The 21,277-nt window shown below is 38.5% G+C and overlaps 1 protein-coding gene across 2 annotated transcripts in view; it reads right to left on the minus strand.

Moving 5' to 3' along the window:
- The window catches only part of HGF (hepatocyte growth factor), a 58,518-nt gene extending 40,091 nt beyond the window's left edge, over positions 1-18,427 (minus strand). For both annotated transcript variants that reach the window (XM_027679462.1, XM_027679463.1), the window contains exons 1-4: positions 18,179-18,427; positions 5,933-6,098; positions 1,135-1,247; positions 389-503 (exon numbers count right to left, since the gene is read on the minus strand). In XM_027679462.1, coding sequence (XP_027535263.1) covers positions 389-503; positions 1,135-1,247; positions 5,933-6,098; positions 18,179-18,257 — 473 coding nt within the window. In that variant the 5' untranslated portion in view covers positions 18,258-18,427. The remainder of the gene's footprint in view (positions 1-388; positions 504-1,134; positions 1,248-5,932; positions 6,099-18,178) is intronic.
- Positions 18,428-21,277: the final 2,850 nt, after the last annotated feature.

Raw genomic sequence — 21,277 nt, forward strand, 5'->3', positions numbered from 1 at the left:
CCCACCTCCTAATAATGGGGTTTTTAAAATTGCCCATTCCCTAGGAGACAATTAGAAAATTGTGATAAACTTCCAGATCCCAGGCTGAAGTTATGCAGATGTTTTGTTCCTGTCAGTAACTAAGAGATCAAAAGGATATAAACCGCTAAAAACACTGACACAGGAAAGGAAGGGATACAGACACACAGGCTGGTATTAAAAGAGGCCTCTTTGGAGAAAGCCCATGAAAGTAAGGATTTTCTGGGATCTAGAGAATTGCATCTCTTGGAGAAAGGCAAGAAAATATCGAAGAGATTTTGTTGTCTAAGGTTAGTTTTCCCATAAATTCTTATGCTTTATGGAAGCTGTCTCGACACTATTCCCATTGTCTCTGCTCCTGAACTCTTACCTGTGCTCATGGGGGATCATTGAATTCCAGGCCTGACACTGGATACCACTTTTGGTAACAGATATTGTTCCTTTATAGTCTGCTCCTTTCCCGATGATACAATTCCTGACATAGTCTATTGAAATAAATAAGACAATTAGGGTTTTGGTTAATGCAATATAAACTAAAGTTCATAATCTCTTTTCTAATAAATTATATTATAATAAATATTATAATAAATAATATTATAAAAATAATATAATTTAATAGCCTTTAAATTCCTAATTATTCAAAATGCTGTTTAGTTGTTGGCATACATTCATGTCCCCTTTTTTTTTCCAAAATACTGATCACTAACTGACTTAAAAACTCTCCTGAAAATGTTTCCAACATGTGTGATTGAACAAAACTCTTTAAGTCTGATGACTGAAGTCTCCCACTCATTAGTGAGGTGAATAAAAACAATATTAAGTCAAAAATGTTAACATACAGCTGAGCTTTTAAGTAGTAAGATGAAGTACCAATTTAGGCTAGTATGTATGATGGCAGGCAAATATGTACATTGGAAAACTGACCAAGTTTGTAGAGGAATTAGCATGACAACAAACTCAGGATATGTGTAAATAAAACTGTAAAATGCAACTTTCAAAATTCATAGAACTGTCCCTGCCCAGGATGTTCCTCCAGTCAAAAATCACTAACTGACCTCAGGGGTTCTTTTCTCCCTTCATTGCTGGAAAAACAAAATCAGTAAATAAATCAGTTACCCTTCTTTTCATACAGATCAAACGCATGGTCTTGCTTCTTTCTCACACCATTTGTCAAGCTGTTGAAGGATAACCAATGGCACCGTTTTGTAACTCTGTCATAAGCAAAGGCCCTGAAAAGAAAATCTGGATGAGAACAAAAATCTCTGTGTGGTTTATAATAATGACACATGGCCTGCCAAAGAGCATGCAATGACATCAGATTTATTTTTACTGGGAAAGTCAGAGAAACAGTCCAAATTACTATTTAAACCCACAACTCTGCTGACAAGAGCAAAGAAACAAAGAAATTAAATTGATGTGGCCATTACATTAAATACCAGCTTAGTTGTTCACACTAATCTAAGAGTTCCCTTGTCATTAAAGATCTTTATTTTAAAAGTGAGATAAATGTGCCTGAGACAGCATATGTGTCCCCAGTTATGCCGCTTTCGGGGAAAAAAAAAGGAAGACTCTAAAACATCCTTTTTTGTTATGCTTACAATATGGCTCTGAAATAGTTCCATATCTCACACTGGTGGCTTGAGGAAAATTCAAGAGCAAGAAATCTGTTTCTTAACTAGATCAACAGAGCTGCTTAAAAACAAGATTCTTTGTATTTTTATGAATAAACTAAGCTGTGATAGTGTGCCTAGAGTTTGTCCTTGCCTTGCTTTTGTTTTCTTCTTTTCTCTTATTCTAACTGCTTTCAAGGATAGAGCACAATGTGTGCTGAATTGACTGGGTTGAGGGGAGGGCAAGAAAGACAAACAGAAATCAGAAGAGTAAAAACACCTTCTTTCAATATTTGAAATGAAAAATGCAGGCTTTTTCTCTTAACATCATTTTGAAAGGATAGACTTTAAGTGTAGGTAAAATGTTTTAAAAGATTTTAAGAACATAATTGACTGCCTTGGAGGGGGCAACAATTATTCCAATAAGGATAGAAAAATAAGACAGAAAAAAACCCCACAGGTGTTTTTTCCTTAACTTTTTTCATTAGAACAAAACAACAAATCATGGACATCATACTGTTGCCTCTAGCCTACCACAAAATCTACATTTCTGTCAGTCATCCCATACCTTCTAAGATATTTTATTCTGATCTGAGAAGGCATTTTATCACTACTTGATAATACTGAAAAGACACACGGATTTCTTACACTTCACCCATATTTTGGCCGTGCCATATTCTTAAACACTGCATCCCTCAACAAAAAACTGTTTGATCTTCATTTAATTCACCATACAAGCTTTCTTGTGGGAGATCTTGCTGGTTTCGCTTAAAAATATTACACGATCCAATCCAATCTCCCCAGTCTTCTCTCTTTCAAACATCTTCTTCATTATCGTTTCCATCACCAAACAGATTTTTCATCCAACTGCTCTCTCTACTCTGTTGACTCCAAATGTTTCCAACCTGCTAACCTTCATCCTTCTGCCCTTGTGCAGCCTTCTGTTCTCTTCTGGCTGATTCTCAAATATGAGCATATCCAAGTGCCTCTAACTCCATCTTCACAAAAATATCCTTGACCTTTCCTGCCTTTCAGATTACATTCTCTTTTTCACTCCTCCCTCCTAAAGTGGGAATGCAGAATGCACTGTTTACAAACAGTTCTTTCAGTTTTTGCCTTTCAGTTGCCTTTTGGTTTCTTTCCAGTTTGGCTTCAATCACTTCTGCACATAAAAGTTTCTAACAATCTTTTCTTGGACCCAAATCTTGAGACTTTTTATGCTTCCAAAGTCAACATATTTGAGAAAATTCTTGGACTTTCTTCTACTGATACTGATGATCACAACCATTTTTTCTTGTTGCTCTTTGTACTGAGATAGTCAGTAGATTTTCTCATCAGGTACTGAAATTCCGTGATCTATACTGGAATCCCTTCCTGTGTAAATGGAGACACTCCAAGCAGATAAAGGATGAGACAGAGGCGACTTTGTCGCTAAGAAAGGGACATACCTGCAAAAGTCACCTGCATAGGTAATAAAATAGTAACTACATTATCTTTTTATCCTCCCTAGTAAATGTAGTGGAAAAACCTGCAAAAATGACTGAAAGAAAACAGTGGGAATAATGGACTGCAAAGGGTGATGAAACTCAGGAACAGAAGAGCTTAGCAGCAGCAGGTTGATAAAGCTTATTGAGAAGGCACAAAAGGATGCACAGAGATTTATGAAGTTAAAATGACAACATAAATGAATCTAAGGAGTTCTTTGATGGAGGGTTTTAGGAATAATGTTATAAAAAAGAAACAGGTCTAGATAAGGATCTTGTAACTCAGTCGGAAAGAACAAGATCTGTGCAAGCATGAGAGCAAGGGAATAGAGGAAACATCTGTTCTGAAAAGTGACATATATTAGTTCCAACAAAAACGTGCCAGAGATTAAAACAGCAAGGATTAATTATTAACTGACATAATACTCAAAATTTGCTTGCAAGTGATACAGAAACTTATAATAAAGAAATCAAAAATTGTCTTTTTTTTTCCCAGAAAATAAAGAGTGGCTGATCCTTTATAAGTCTGTAGTGCCTGAAATCTGCTTCTTTACAACTTTCTGGCAGAAAACAAACCTAATCTTCTTCCTGCTTGTGTACCTCACAGTGCACAGACTCAGATGTTGTTGTTCCCAGTGCTATTGTCACAATTATATTAAAAAACAATTCCTTTTTATTGGATAATAATGCTTAAATAAATTGAGTTTGCATCCAGAAAATAAAATATCAGTGCTGTGGCCCAAATGATGGAGAACTGATACATGGGTAGGGAGTATGAGAATCAAGCCATGAAAACAACAAACAAAGGAAAATCTAAGTCTTATATTTCAAGTATTTAAAATGTTATTTTGTGTTACTTCTTATTTTAAAATGCTCTCTCAGCAAGCAGTAAACTAATTGGTTTTCATTTAAGTTGGCAACAAATTTCACCTTGTAGTAATCATGTACTGGTATGAAATGAAAGACTATGATCCCAGGAATAAAAGGAAAACATTAGTAATAACTTGTCCTTTAAAAGGGAACACATGTCAAATGTGTGTTTACAGTAGCATCAAAGAACTATGCACACTACAGTGGGACTCCTCTGGGGCCAAAAGGAAAACCACAAGGATGTTCCAAGATCCCAGAAAAGAAAATCCCACTTGCTCTGCTGCACAACAGTAGCAAGACAAGACCTGATCACCTACACCGCTTCCTTCCTAAAAGTATGGCATAGAAAATGGGGCATTCAGAGAATGAGTCGTCAGATTTTTAGTTCTTTTTCATATTCAGTGTGAAGTAATTGCACGACAGATTGTGATTCTGATATCTGTGAGCGGGAATTTTCCAAACTGTGTTCTCAAAGTCCCTCATGGTTGCTCTATGCTGCTGTATGGACTGATTAAGCCAGGGAGAATTTACTCCTTAAGGAATCCATCAGACACTGCCCCAATAGAGAAAAAAATCTACAATAAATGAGAACATTTTAACAATTCAGAGATATTATAGATTAATATTAATGTAAAATAGAACAGACAAATACATTAACTTACCTTTTCTGTTCAGAACACAAAAGATACCACTCTGAACAGCCACAACTAGCTTGAGGCAATTTTCTTAAGCTGATGTTGGAATATAGAATTGTTGTTTGCTCGGCATTATTCAGAATTTATTTTATAGTATGAAACATAATTTTATAATACTCCTCACTGCTAACCATCAGAACTCAAGGATGTCTTGCTGTATTGAATACAACCTGATTCCCTTGGCAATAACAGTAGTGGAAGCTCTGCCAATAAGAAAAGGAGTGGCTTGCACCATGTGAAAAATATTAGTGCCTGGCAAATATTTTCTATCAGAAAAAAGTAAACTCTGTTCATTGTTTACATATATAAATAGTCAGAGTACAGAACAATACTAACTAGATCTTGCAACACTGGGATTAAAGGCTTACAGAAGAATTAAATCACAGTGGAGAACCTTTTCTGCCAAGGAGTTTTTGTTGTCATATTTGTTCTAGCTTTCATTTGTAGCAATTGTTAAAACTTTTTTATGTCTCAAATTCAGGCTCACATTTAGCCCGGTATTGGCTAGTACAGAAGTCATCCATTCTCTCCAAGATTCTCCTGCATTCATGGTCTTTCATTTATTGCTAATGGTCCAGGCTAAGTGAGGTCAAGGGGATCATTTAAATCTAACACGTCAGAAAAATAATAGTGATTTGTTCCAAAAAATAGTAGAGGATATGTACAAGGCAGACAAGCAATCAGCTGCATGATGTGTTTCTAAGAGATGACAGATGCTGAAGGATAGCTATCCACAGCCCAGAAGGTTTGATTCCATTGTATTAGTTTCGTGGTACTTGCCAGTCAACTTCAGCAGTGCATGTGTCTGTGCTCCATGTGTGAGGTTCTCATTGATTGCAGCAGGAGTAATGTGCAAAGAATGAAAGCAGAATATGGTCTGAAGTGGTGCTGAAATACTGCAGCTGTGAAGTGTGACAATAACCATTTTATAAGAGACATAGAAATCTCAGAAATGTTCACTGACCTCTACAGTGCAGCCCAAGTCATCCACATCTTAGCATGAGTACATTATTTAAGCTATGTTATGGAAAAGGTCAGAGACTGAACAAGCTAAGAAGACAGATAATTCATATAGAGCTTCAGAAAAGACTAATATTCTCTGGATGGGTAGAACAACATCACTGAAATCAAAAATCACAATCTTTAGGTTGTTCTAGGTACAAGCTACCGCTGATGACAATTACAGAGATACCTTTGGTCAAAGGCTGTTATATATGTTTCATTAGGGAAAAAATAAATGAGATACATAACTTACTTGCAAGTGAACGAGAGGCCCTTGTTCCTGCTGCATCTCTTGGCACATTGCTCAGTGGTATTTAACAGCTTAGTTTTTACTTCCAGTGTTTTATTTACTTTAATGAGCATCAACTCTCCTGTCTTTTTGAAGTCATGAAGAGGATTTCTCCTTTTTCCTTTACCCTCTAAAAAAGAAGCAAAGAAAAAAAATTAACAAAAGATACAAACAAAAAAACACTATAAGGAGGGTGCTGACATTAAAGTTGGCATTAGATATGGACAACATTTAAAAGGAATTATAGGATCTTCATTCAGTACCTAAAGCATAGAAAATTTCACAAAAATAAGGTTAAAGGAATTACTGAAGAAGAATTGATTACTTTAGATGGTGATCTCCATACTTAAAACCAGAAATAGTAGGAATTTTAACAAAACTAGTTTTAAATAAAGACACATAATGCTGTAAAAAGGTAAGAGGAAGTTTTTCACTCTTTGTAAATTTTTTTCAGACCTCCCAAAATATGTCTGATAATAATCAGAAATCTTGTAAATATTTCCATGAAAAGCTCAAGTGAAAAATATTATCACTAGCTGAATGTGATAAACTGTTCTTAGAAGAGTAAGGTTATCACAAATTGTGAAAAGAAGTGGATTTTGGAAGTGACACAAAATAATCATTTGTCCTCTCTCTGCTCCAGCGAAGTCTCAGTGTGAGTGTTGTGTCCAGTTTAAGTGCGACTGAACTTGAGTTGTTAGCTTACAGAAAAGATTAGGAGGTCAAACTGAGGCCGTAGCATGGAAAGTCTGCTGTGCTGCAAACAGTTCTACAAAAGTGAACACACTGATCTGGTTTCCCTGTCTCTGTTGAAAGGCCCAGAGGAAGAGGTATAAAATGGAGTGGGAAAGATTGGCTGGAGATGTTTGGCTAAAGTGCAAGAGGAATGATCTTTGATATTTGCAAGAAAACCCCAGAATTTTCCCAATATTTATTTATACTTTTACTTAGCATTCCATAAAATCCAACCTGCCAGTGTAGGCTGCTCCATCATCAATGAAGGCAGATAAGTACATCTGGAGAGTAATTGTCCCTATTCTGTCAGATGAGTAACGTAGGGAGGATAAATTGCCTTGGATCTGATTTTCCTATTTCACTCAATGATCCCAGATGATGTTTTTGGATTAGATGGCTAATTCAGGTAAGGTTAGGTGAATAAATTCCTCCTTAGTTTACAAACTAGATAATAGTATTTTCCATAACTTATTTCCATGTAACTGTATTCACAGATGTCCTTTCATTTTTCTTTACAGAATCTGCAACAATAATGGAACACAAATGCTCAGGTGCAAGTCATTACATTTTGCCAGAGTTTTCCAAATATATAAAACCTCAGCCTAGTACTCTGTTATCCTGAATACATAGTTCCTCATGCAAGTGCAGAGTGCACTCAGGCCAGTGAATTTTTTGCTTGGTGCGTTTTGCAGAAGCTCAGAATAACTGTAAAGTGCAATAGCTGAGGCTCTGGAGGAGTTACTGACAGCTCCACATACTGTAAAGCCAAAGAGGGCTTAAGGGTGTTCCCTTTACAGAACTTCCATCCTGATCATTGAGTTCACATTTTCACTTGATGCAGCTAAATCACACCTCTCAGTGGTGAGTTATGCCTAAGACACCTAGAAATACACTAAAGACATCGAAATCAGATCTCATCAAGCTTCAGCTTTTTTTAAAAAAAATAAATATAAGGATTAGAATATCTGTGCTACACTGTCCTTATAAAATAATCTTCACCCCATCCTAGTCTCTTTGGTTTTGAACTGATGAAGGTAAGCTATGCTATTCCCCAGCATCTAATACTCACATTTTTAATTCCAATCACAAAAAATTTAAGAAAAAAAGAATTTGTCTTCAAATCCATGTTGTTATTATTATATGAAGAAGCTTTTGATGAAAAGATCAAATGCTATTAATTTTGGCATTGTGTTAGGGACTCATATCAGCTCTCTTAAGCATTTTCAGCTTTCTATTTGTGCACTACACATGCACCAAAAATGAATCACTATGCTTAGGGAAATTGTCACCATAAGGATCAGCCTCCTGTTACTAGAAACTGTTGTGTCCACATTGAAGCTGCTTTATTTTTTACTTCACCGGTGATAGAGCCAAAGTGCTGCAAAAAGGATTACATTTGCCCTTTAAGTCAGTCACAGAAAAACAAATCTTCTATAAAGCTTTTGTGGTATATTTCTCAATCTATTATCTTCCAAGACATACTTGTTAGTTCTATGTTCTCTCAGCCAAGATTTTTATGTCAAATGGTGGTAAGAATCCGTATAGAAATATCAAAGTATTTTCTTCCAGTTGCTGATGTTAACATTTCCCATCTACTGATAAGTGTCATTATCTTAATTCCCAGTGATAACAGCTTCTTAAACTCACCAGCTAGCATGCAAGAAAATGATTTTAAAAATCAAGAAATTTTGTTCTGCCTGAAAAACACAGCTCATAGTTCTGCTTTTTTTCCCCATCTTTTCTTAGCAGTTGTCCAAAGAGGATTATGGGTTTGATCTTGCATTTAGCAATTCATAACAGCCTGATTTACTTTAGCTTTCAAACAACAACATTCTATGTCTTGCCTATAATCCAAAAGGCAAAGGGCCAAGTGCATCTGTGGTGTGACTGTTAGAAACATCAGAATAATGCAAAGCACAACTTTTACAACTCTCACAACAAAATATACAAAAATAATAGCCTTTTTGTGTCAAAGTAGGTGCTTTTATTATTAAAATGTTAAATCAAATAGCATCTTAGACATGCTCTACTTTAAAGATTAGCATGCAATATGCTATAACTAATGTTCCTGATTTGTGATTGTCATTCATTTCAGTTTCCTAAACTTTGATTAATCGGGACTTTCGCCTATTTTGTGGGCCATGTCCTCTGATGTTTCTTGTAGTTGAATATCATGTTACCGAGAAAGTCTGACATTCCACTTAAATTTGACAATAATAGCAGCTGATTCAGACACAAAGGAATCCAGTCAAACATGAAACCAACATTTTTTTCTTCAACAGAAACAACCACTAACTCAAAATATTTCTTCAGTCAACTTAAAAAAAAACTCAAAAAGGTGAGCGTGGTGCCCTTTTCTATTTCTAAACATGAAGTTGAACAGAAAAGACAAGAGCTCAGTCAGTGCCCGAGGAGATGGAAACTGCCACATTTGCTCTGGTAGGATGCAGCATTGGACAAGTGCTCCATAATCTCATTTGGGATTTCCACAGTCTCCCTGCTGGATCTCTCCCATTTTCATAAAAGGCTTTAAATATTTACTTAAGAAAAAATGTTCCTCACAAGCAAAGTCTTTTACCTGGGAGCTGCGAGAACTCACCTTTGGGTTCCCTTTCTACGTTTTCAAATGAGGTTTCTGTACAATCTTCTCAGATAAGAATCATTGACTAGGACTGCTCAAACTATAATGCACCTGGGGGAAAAGATTTCCAACAATAGCTTTTCTTGGGACAATTCCAGACCGTGTCAAATCAATAATCAGAGATAAAGAAAACTGTCATTCTGCAACATTTTTGTAAGAAAATTCACCAGGAGGTTGCAGTTCCTGTATGCTAGAACCTACTTAACTATGAGGTTAAGTATATTTATACAAAACAGAACCAGTTACACAGAGAACTGAAAGTAATGGACACCATAATATGCAGTATCTTAGAAATTAAGACACTTTCTTGATTAGCAAGAGAAGTAGGTTTGAATCTGCAAAGGTGTTTGCATTTTGATCTCTTCTGCTCTCCAGATATTCTCTAATCGTTGGGCTAATGGGAAAATGGCAGCAAAGTAGTTTCTTTTTTCTCTTCTGGCCTTGAGTCCCACACCAAAAAGGGCTTTGAGGTCCCACACCACCACATCACTCAGCCCTGAAACTGCCTGATTATGTTCTGTATATCAAATTAAAATTCACACTTCACAGAATACAACAGACCTGATACTGAGCTATATGAGAGTCAAGAAATTCAGTATAAATCTAGTTTCATGTCATTTACAGTTCAAATACAAGTTTCAACTTGAACAAATACAAGCCTGAAACTTGAACAAGTCAAGTTTCAGACCCTCAGGTCTTAGTCTGCCACAAAAAAGGATTTTTTGTTTTTCATTACCTCCTTAGTAGTAAAAAACCTAATATAGCAAATACAACACCATTGTTGTGGTAATCAAAATAACATACAGGATGTCAACAGGCCCAAGGATCACCTTTGTCCATTATAATGAGATTAAAACACTACTTGTTTTGTCTGCACAACAAAGTTTTACAAGGAGACTATCTGACTTTATCTACTCAATTGGTAATCCCTTTTTCCTTCCTCTATCAGTCCAGCTTTTTCTAATGTAGATGTATATTTTAGGTTTCAAAGTTATGATCTTACAACTGGAGCATACTGGCTGCATCCCCTAGAAAAATCTCTGCTTCTATGGACTTGCCACAGATTCTACAAAGCTTTTATTAAATAACAGATATGATGCATTTGGCATGTCAACTTCTTGGGCTACCAAGTTTCACTCCAGTATGTGCAAAAGTTAGTACTTTCTTAAAGAAACACATTGTGAAGTCTCCTGATAGTGTGAGAAAGTTTATTCCTTTAGTTTCTTTCAAATTTTGCATCCCACTTTATTATATAGAGCAAACGCAGACACTAGATTTTCCAAATGAGAGGATAAATACACTTAAATTAAATTTTTACGTTTAAATTGAGATTCTTGATAAAAACTTGATGGTTTGGGTTTGAGTTTTGTTTCCCTATTCCATTTGTTTAGACTTGCAGAACTTGAGCATTTACTAAGTAGTTATTTGCTTTGTTGTGGTAAATTTTCAACTGTGTGGGGTAATGAATTAGTTTATTTCCTATGATCACATTTTTTGATACAAATAAGCTGGATATAGGTCTTCATACCACAGATAAAGACCTTTTATAACTTCCAGTTTTGAAAAGAGTATGGACATTCACACAACAGCACCATTGTTTTTCATGTTTGTCAGAGACAAACTAAATCTTTGGGAAAATAAAACAAATCAAGAAAAGTAAGATACTTGAATTTCTTAGGCTAGCAGATACTGTCAAAGAACAGTAGGAATCAACTGCACTCCTTCCAAATGGAGAATGAAATACAAAATAAGATGGCATGGGGAGAAAAATTCAAGAGAGGGAAATTGTCTATGCTCTGTGCAGGAAGAAGCTAAAGATTCAAAATATATTCCAGTGAAGAAAAATGGTCATATAAATTGACATAATTATTTCAGAAATATAAAACAGACATAGCCTCTTTCTTTAGTATCAACTGGCATTTTTAAACTCTGTTTAATATTTTGTGTTATGTTTGTAATGAAATGAAGTCACTTGACCTTGAGCAGTTAACAGATGAACTAATTAGAGATTGAATTATTTGTGTTATAATTGATAAACAGGTCAGAATGTTAAAATGAGATTAGCTATGAAATTAATTTTGCAAACAATCATCACTTCAAGCCAAAGTAAACTGGATTTCCCCAATGAGTTGGGAAAAAAAATAAATTTTGAGAGATGAATTTCATGTGATTTAAAACTCAGGAGGAGAAGGGTGGAAAATTAGAAATCTACCATTGTATGAAAGACCTTCAAGGAAAAAACAAGAAAATAAAAATTACCCAACCCTAAACACATCTGAAATGAATGTAGGAAAGCCCAGTCCAACACAATAAACATATCAAACATTTTATCAGAGAACACAGTACTTGACAAAAATTGCATGGCAATTTATATTAATAAGTATGTATCTGAATGGGGAAAAAAAAACCAAACAAGCAAATAAAATGTGAAAAGAAAAAATCTGCAAAACCATGCATTATCACAGTGTCAGTTATATCAAAGCTGAATGCTTACCTCGGTACAAACAGGGTAAATTTACTATGAAAATTAAAATTAAAGTATGTTTATATGCATAAAACAGCATTTGGCAAAATTTCCATGAGGAGAAAAATCAATGAGTAGGGTTTGAAATAAATCAACCATTGCTGTCATGTATAGGTTGAACAGTATGTAAATACAGTGAGGTGTTTAATTTGTCTACAAAATATGATACAAGGAATACTTTTAATTAAATTCAATAATGTATTTACAAGACAATCATTTTCAAAGGATACAAAACATCAAAGGTAAATTGAATACTGGTGCACACCTCAGTATGATGGCATAAATACTGGTTCCATTAAGAAAAAAATCAAAAATGAACAAACAAACCCAAACTTGACCAGATGGTGAAAGTAGTTCTTACTAAATGCTTTCAGATACCACACGCTTAAGTTTAACAGTATGGCCACAGTAATAAAAGAAAACATGTTAAAGCTGAACGTTGATAGTAAGATCATTAATAGAGTCAACAAAGTATTGTTATCTGTGTGAACAGTTAGAACTCTTTGAACAAATACATTCAAGGCACTTTTACCTCATAAATCAAGTCCTAACAGGCTCACTCTGGAAAAAAGGCTTAATGCTCAACACTTTTAACTTGCTTTCATTTACTTTGACTTTTCCTTATGTCTGTTTCAGTATCGGAAATGTCCAGATTCCTGGCTGGAATGCAAACCGAACACCTTTTCCAAATGACTTCTCATTTGGGATAAAAAAAAAAAATGGAAGAAAAGCAGACCAACATAATGAGAAACTAAAACAATCTGAATTGTGCCCAAGAAAAGAACTTTGTAGATTGGATAGACTTAGATGCCAGATTAAGCTTAATGCGGTTATTTTATGTAAGACAATAATTTGGCATGAAAGAAGTTTAGCAACCATACCCACAAAATCTGCAGTCATCTGTGTAGATGGAAAGTCACCAAAATAAAACCAGTTGTCCAAGGAGCCATTTCTAGCTTGTCACAACTAAAGTTTATCAGAAAGGTACCTGGAGAATGATGTGAATATTTTAACTCCTGAAATTTATTTTTTTGGCGAAAGAGCCTCATGGGAAAAAAAAATCTACAATTTTTAGAAAGTTTGAAATATATATGACTATCTATATAGTATCTATATATATTGAGATAATGATTTCCTTATTTTTACATTGGCTCTCAGCGTAGTTGTTAGGCAGATTCAGGAAATTCATGAAAAAGATATTTCTTTTTGGCTTCACATTGCGTATTACCACTCACACACACATACACACCCCCTTGTTAGCAACTGCAAAGATTGCCATGTTACTGGGAACCCAACTTCATGTTTTTGCTAAGTTCTGCCTTTGAAACCCACTCCTATAGTCAACACAAAAGCTCAAGGAGCTAAGGATAATGCTAACAGCTGATAGTATATTCTAAAATTGGATGGTAGCTGCAAAAGGACAGCTCTTTCTCTTCCAAGAAAAGGTTATCTTCTCTGCAGGATGCTGGGACCTATTGGCAGAAACAAATGTGCTGTAGTTTGTACTCTGACCTGCTGTATCTAACCTCTGGCTAAATTACTGAGAGGATTTTCCCTTCTAATATTTGTCTTCTTATGCACTGTGCACAAGAATTAAATCCCCACCATTTCCCATTTCATTCCTCGATCTTCACAAGCATGTGGTGTCTCCTACAAGGCACACAGAATGTTTTGCACTTCCTTTGTGATGGTATCCCAGCCACCGGATGTCCGGGCATGGAACGAGGGGCAAGGAGAAAACAACAAGTAGGCAGGGCAGGGATTTGGGCAAAACAAAGAATGACAGATGACTGAGGGCAGCAAAACAGCCCCTGTGCTGAGTGATGAGGACCTTGTTGTATGTTGTATACATAAAAGTGGTGCTGCTGGCCAAGGCTGGCAGTCATAGGAAGAGCTGGAACTGAGCAGGGACAGAGGGAGCAGCCAGTCCCCAGCTGGGCCAGCAGCAATGAGGACTTGCCAGGCACGGTTGGGCTCATCAGACAGAACATGGGTGGAGGCCCACAAGCCATTGAAAACTCCTACAGCTAGATTTTGCCAACACATTTGACTAATATGGAGCATACTCCCAGCTCTGCTTCACTGCAGTGCTGCTTTATGTGTAGGTACCAACTATGTTTGGGAACAGCTCTACATCCTCCTAGGGCACTGCCACAAAAACCTACAGAAAAAGATGGGGAAACAGTGAGGATGTCCTCACACTTTCCCAGTTCTTTGTAGCTGCCGTGTTTCCCCACTGCAAGGTTCAAACATCGCTTGCATTATGCCAGTTCTCCTACTATTCATGCTTCCCAAGTAAGTATGGAGATCCATCCTTTCTCACCTCTATGATCAACCCATTCTCACCTCTGTGCTGCCTTCCAGCCTCTGCCCTTCCACCCCTCTTCAATGCTGATGGGGAGAAAGTGAAGTTCCAACACTCATACAGTACAAGAAATTGCAAAACATTCAGGGCAATGTTTTTTCTCCACATCAAGCTTTTACCAAACAAGAGGCCCAGTCATCCTGCTTTCAAATCTCCTTGGAAAAGTTTGAAATGGTTAAGTGGCAAACTAATGTTCAATATAAAGATCCAAAGGGGAGATATTTTGTTCTCTGAGGGAGAATGCACATTTCCCTTCCAACCCTGGCCTCAGTTAAGTATTACAATAATGACAGATGAGCTCCTCCAATAAGAGGCTTTCCTTTCCTTGACTTCAGTGGTCGATTTTCCAGAGTTTTATGCAACATTTTAATCTCATGTCTTTCAACTCTATTCTCCTGCTATGTTGCTTATGAAAATGGCATTAATAGAAACAGAAAATCTGTTAAGCAGGGTAAGTGCTGCATTAGATATGAGAGCAAAACAAGCAGCCCCTGGCACTGAGCACCAAAAGGATTCCATTAAACAGAAGGAATACACTCTTCCAACTGGCAGAGTGTCATTTTGCTTTGTTGACAGTATATAGTATAATGATTATCCACAGCTGGGATGGGAAAGTATAAATCACATTAATTTTTTAAAACATACTTAGCTATGCAAACCACAGGAATACACAACATTCATACATAGATTATGGCTATGGGATTTGATTTTATTTTTTTTAAGCAATAATTATATATCGGAACTAAATGAAACTCCCATATCTTCATTAGCAACTGCTTCAGATCATCCAAACTACAGAAAGTGCTGAGAAATTAGAATAAACACACTTGGCTGACAGTCCTTTCACAGAAAAAAATATATCTTTAATTTAAATAAAACTTTATAATTCACTCCTTTGCAGCATGCCAGTCTACTTGTTGCTTTGATTAAAAAGTCATTTTTAGTTTCACTAGATGAACATTATTAAAGAGATACTGTCTAAGACTACTGGATTATAAAAATATCTGAACAAGAAAGAAAACTCCCTGATAAAGTTATTAGCTACATATTAATTTCTTTGTGCAAGTGACAGAGACTTACACGATATGGATAATGACTAGGCAAGGACTCTATAGGAACTATGCACATTTATCTTTCTTCAATCACTGTCTTATCTTTTACATATTAAAAAGAAACTCAGAAACTGATAATGTAGACAGCTTGATGACATTTAAATTTCTTGCATTTTCTTCACCCTCTTTTTTTCTTTACCCATTAATATAACCCAACTGTATTAGTCAGCAACTTCTGTTACACAGGACATTGTCTTTGCACAGAACTTAGGGCATGGGATTCCAAACCCAGAATACCCATTCATAGAAGAAACTATATTCATAATTATGTACATTTGAAATCAGGTTTGATAGAATAGCACTAGAAGAAGTATGGACATACATTAACAAAAGACTTCTCTTTTCTTCCTATTCTTAAATTCTGTTTTCATTATTTAGCTTTGTCTTTCATATATAAAAATCATCATAGGTAGGCAGATCTTAATCTTTGTTAAAAACATCCCAGTAAAAAGAAATCAGCATCCCATACAAAGATAATATGTTTGCTGAGAAAGCAATCACTGTATTTTCAGAAAGAAATGGCACGACTTTCCTTTGCTTATGTTGTTAATACCCAGACACTTTTGTTGAAGACCACATATTTTTAAAAACAAGGTAAGCACAATGGCAGCACATGATAAAAGTCATCTTTCTTGCCAATAAGGTAAACAATAGGATTGATTAATATTTAGGCAGGTGAGGGAGGGAAATTAGGAAAGGGGGAGTTGCCAAGAAACTGTCGCCATGAAAGTTGGCCAGAAAACAAGTTCTACTCTGAAAAATGCTGATGATTTGGAAATCTAATTTTTCTCTTCATCAAGATGGACCATCCATTCCTAATCTGGAGAGCCCATTGGAAAGGACACAACTTTATTCGTCAGCCCACTGATACAAGCAGTACAGAAGCTGTCTCTCAATCTCTCCTGTTGGAATACTGGATAGATCAAATATTCATTGAGCTTGGTAAACTACAGACCAGTGCCAAGAGCTTACAGTCAGGGAGAACAAGGACTTTCTCTTGTTCAAGAAAATCATCCTGACTATCAAGAGAGCAAAGCATGACCAAGCTTCTTATGAGCTTGGCTATAAACCAGTTTTGTATCTTTGGCTCCTGCAATAAACTCTGGGTGTGGATGTGTCGGCAGTGTTTATTTTGTTTTTTCCTTCTAACTAGCACATCAGTTGTTGAGTTTCTATCATAGGTAAGGGTTTCTCAACAGCAGGTACCACAATCTATTGGGAACGTCTCCTACTGCATATTTCTCTCTCATATGATTTGAGGGAAACAAATGAAAGAAAGTTTCTCTTTAGCAGGAATTATTTTTGTGAAAATTTTTGTGTCAGCATTTTCCATGAAAAAAAACCAACCAAAACTCAGAAAATTCCTAACCAGCTCTAGTCATCACTTTTCAGAGAAGTTGCATGTCCAAAAAATGGAAATTGAAATGTACGTGGAAAAGGAGTTGAGAAAAGTGTGGTATCATAGTGTCTGTGTCTCTGTGTCACCTGCTAAGAATGCCTGTGAAAACAATATCCTCAATGAGCAGACTGAGCACAGAGGCTATGGTGAGGTTGCTCAGCATCCTAGAGAGCCACACTCATACTTGTAGGGGGAAAACAACAGGTTTTACAGCATGTGATGCTGCCAATCTTTTTTTGACTTTCCCACTCACATCACAAAATATTCCACTTTGAAATCCTATTTCAGAATATTTTTTTTTTCACTAGAAAATGTGGTTACATCTCGGAAGCCATCAACGCTCCTTGCCATACACACTGCCTGATGCCCTCAGACCTTGCCCCAGGACCCAGCCGCCACATGTCCCTGTCCTTCCTCTGCCCAATCCTGGCAGATTCTTTCCCTGAAAGAATTCTTTCCCTCTTGTGCCTGTCCTTTGTTTCTGTCTGTGCAAAGGTCTGACCCTAACAATGTTGCCGGAAGGAAGGAAAGGTTTGCAGAAACCTTTACAAACTTTTTTTCCTTAAACGTCTTCCCAGAGGGCCAATAGAAGGACAGAATTGGCTCTTCAGATATCCAGTCCAAGGGGGACAATTCAGGAAAGAAATTCAGCTAAAGAGCATCCAGCACTTGATTACTTATTGTTTGTTCCCTGCCCCCCTTCACCTCCCGGATTTCATCGGGAACATATAATGAAATTACAAGTATTTCAGTCTGGAAATAGCATGTTCATGCTGCTGAACTTCAGCAAGGACATGCCCTTTCAGCAACGCACTGTCCTGCGTTTGGGGCATTCCTTGTCAACGACTGTTATTTAACACTCGTTCTACCCCTGGAAACTGAGGATACATGGTGATGTCCTGAAAATGACCGGGGAGAACCTTCTGGGCAACGATGAGATTCCCTTCTCCTCTCTCCCGGATTCCAGGTCTGCCCGTCGTGAGCTAGCCCCGCGCCCCGCTTACGCGGGAAGGCGGTGGTGGGAGCATCGGCCCCTCCGCAGACCCCGGGACGGGACGGGACGGGACGGGACGGGACGGGCGGGAGGTGCCTCCCGCAGAACTGCCGTGGACGCCCTTCGCGGCCGGAGCACTGCTTGTCCCGACCACCGCACGCTCCGCTCCTCTCTCCCCCGCATGGTCCCGCACTGCTGTGCTCCGCGGGATCGGGAGGAGCGGGGCGGGCACGGCGCACCCGTCCCCGCCCGGCCGCGCAGGTGGAGCTGCCGGGAGCTGCCGGGCGCTGGAGGCAGCGGGGTCTCCCCGCCCGCTCTCCCGCCCCACCTGCGGGGTGCGCCCCGAGCACTCTCCCTGCCCCGGCGGAGCGGGGAAGAGGGGACGTGATGCGGTTGCGAGGCGCAGGGGGGTTCGCTATCGAAGTGATAGAAGCACTGACCTGCCGCGGGGATGGCGGTGGGCAGCAGCAGCAGCAGCTGGTGGAGCAGCAAGGCTGGCAGGAGGTGGGTGGCCCGCATGGTGCTGGCGGCCCCACCTGCGACTGGCGGGGAGGAGAAAGGGAGATGGCTCCTCGGAGGGACCCCGTGCACCGCCGGTCACTAGAGGAGGCAGAGTGAGCTGAGCTTTTTATTGCGATGATCTAAGTTTGTTGTGTGATTAACTAGAAAGATCTGGGTCCCAACTCCCTCTTACGGTAAGAAACTGTTTAACAACATCCCCTCTCTGCCTCTTCTCCTCCTCCTCCCCTCCTCAGGAGCTGCCTCCCCTCCCTCCCGCCCCTCAACCAGCCCAGGGAGAGGGCTTCCACCGGCTCATCCCTCCCTTCATCTTTCCCTCCCTCCTCCTCCCCGCCCTTCTCCCTTCATCCCTTAGAGGCTCGGGAGGGGCAACCTGGCCGGCCACTCAGCTCTTGCCCCGGGGCTGGTGTCTCCCACTGCACAATTCCCCGAAGCACCCCCTAGTCCTTCCTGGCCTCACAGCCTCCACTGCCATCCCTCCTGCAGCCAAAACAAACCTCTCCTTCCCCGCAGACATTTCCCTTCACTATGTCCCCCTTTCTCCACCTGCCCCTTGTCCTTGTCCCCAGGCAGCATCCTCATCCATAGCTGTTTCAGTGGGACTCTCCCACCCCATGGCCGGTTTCTCTGTAAGGAAACACCTTTCCTCTGACCTGCCCATGCCTGTCCCTGGCCACCAGCCTGGCCTTTCCATCACCCTCTTTGGCCATCTGACAAATGCCACTTCCCCAAAATTGTGGCAACTCTGGGGAATTTAAAGGTCAAGTATCAGCTGCTGGCATCGCTCCATGGAGACAAGCTTCAGTCCAAAGCAATGCCTGACCTTCCTTCTGTCGCAGGCAAAGTCGTTGTAATTCTTCTCTTGCACTTCATTTTAACCTCATGGAAGCAATGACATTGGTTTCTGTTTAAAGTCATGAGACCGGCCTTCATGACATGCAAGTGTTCGAAAATAAACACTTGAGGAGAAGTTTTGCCTTAATTTAAACTGTTCCTTTCTCCCATGCACCCACCTACTGTCTACAGCACAAGTGTGTGACAACAGAGGAAACTGTTTCCCTCCATTTTCCTCAAATAAACCAGAGACCTGCATGTGGCCTCATGCCACGTGAGTCAGAAAAATGTGTCTCCTTGTCCAGCCCAGACTCCTTTGCCCATAATGTTGATAAACACCTTGGAATGAAACAGTTTTTCTTAAAAAACAGGTTGTTTCCCCAGCCAGAAATAACTTTTAATCAAGTATTCCCAAATATATATACATATATGTGCTCAGGGGCAAAACCTAAAACTTCCACTTGGGAATTACTGCCTTGCTAAGTGAAAGTAAGGGGACAAAAGGGAGTTGAGAGATAGTCTGTGAAGAAAATATTTTGAACATTTGGCATTACAGGAAAAACATATTTATGTGAAAAAAAAATACTTTCCATTGCAGAATGAGCATTATTTCTAGGATTTTTAGTTGATTTTTTTTGGTTTTGTTGTCGTCCTTGTTTTTCTCACAAGCATAAAAGTTAATTTACAGGGGTTTTCTAAAGATGTACAACCTGAGAAACAGAGAACGTGTGTTCCACTGGCCAACAATCTTGTGTACAATCCTTGTCCACTGCAACTGATAGAACATGGATATCTTGGGTTTTGTTTTCTGTTTTTCTCCCTGTCAAAGATAGACATAAGTATAAACAAAAAGCAACAACAAATAATCATAGCACCATGCTGAGCCTGAAATAGCCACATTCTGTTAACCAGATGTATTTGACTTGTTGTCCGTGCATGTGTTGAGTGACCTTTTTTGTAGAGCACAGAATCATGCGCCATTAAAGTCAAGTAGATTTTTTTTTGCCACTGACTTCCCTGAGGGGAATATTTGGCCTGTAGTCAGATTTATCCTGAATTTTAGGAAGATTTGTTGCTGTGTCTCTTGAGGAATAAGGTGCTCCTTAATGGAGAAAATATTTTGCCATGTGGATTTCTATTATTAATACGTAGTCCTGTAGATTATTCACGCTTCTCAGTTCTGCATGAGAGTTCAAGTCATGGTCATATGCTTCCTTGGCTGCATATATTATGCTGGGGAGGTGCAACTTCATTATCCTGGTTCTCCATTTGTCCAATTTTGGGGCACTGCTGGAGGACACCTCTGCCTTTTACATAATCCCTATATATCTCCCCTCAGTGGAAACCAGGTCACACTGAGTAGAAGGCCAGGGAGAGACGGCACATTAGAAAGGGAAAGATCATATAGAGACTATGTTTAGATGTTCTATTTGTAGGCAGTCAAGACAAAGATTTGCATCTGGATCTGTGAAATGAAAATGCTCTTTGGTCCTTCATCGTATACTGCGAAATGTGGTATGATCCTTTTTCTGTGTCTTCTGACCCCATGTATTTTACAACCGAAGCTTACTAGTTTAGTTCAGTTTCAATCAAATTTTACCTTGAAATGAATTTCACTGTGAAGGAAGGCTGCAAAAATTACATTTCATGCTTAAGTTTTCAGAAAAAACTCTGTGTTAAATTTCAGAGTAACTGAAGACCTAAATACGATAATCAAAAGTAATAGGTTTTATGCAAGAATATTCTGTTATGTTTTCTGACCTTTGGAGGGCATGTTTTCTGGCCTATAAATCTCTAACTCTTTTTCTGGTTTTGGGGCTTAGCCGAGAGGGGGGATTTTGGGGTTGTTGGGTTTTTTCATTTTGGTTTGGTTTTTTTGGAGGGAGGGGGGCATTTCTATTTTTTTGGCAGTTTTGCAAACTTGCCCTGATAACCTGACTTTCAAATCAGTGTAGGTCTGTATTAGGAAAGTAGCATAACATTTCTGTAGGAATTATCTAAAGAGAAAACAGTTACTGCACACTTTACCAAAGATGTGTTTTCTCTGGACTGCCTACATAGCAAAAAAGATTGAAAAACTTTATTTTGGTTGGAAAAGTAAGCAGACATGACCAAATATGTACAAACTGCTATTTTTATATTCTGTTTTCTGACCATAACCACAGTTAGGTCTGTTTTTCAGATCT

This window comes from Neopelma chrysocephalum, unplaced genomic scaffold (assembly GCF_003984885.1).
Source record: "Neopelma chrysocephalum unplaced genomic scaffold, ASM398488v2 Primary Assembly neopelma1_45, whole genome shotgun sequence".
Classification (NCBI taxonomy): Eukaryota; Metazoa; Chordata; class Aves; order Passeriformes; family Pipridae; genus Neopelma; species Neopelma chrysocephalum.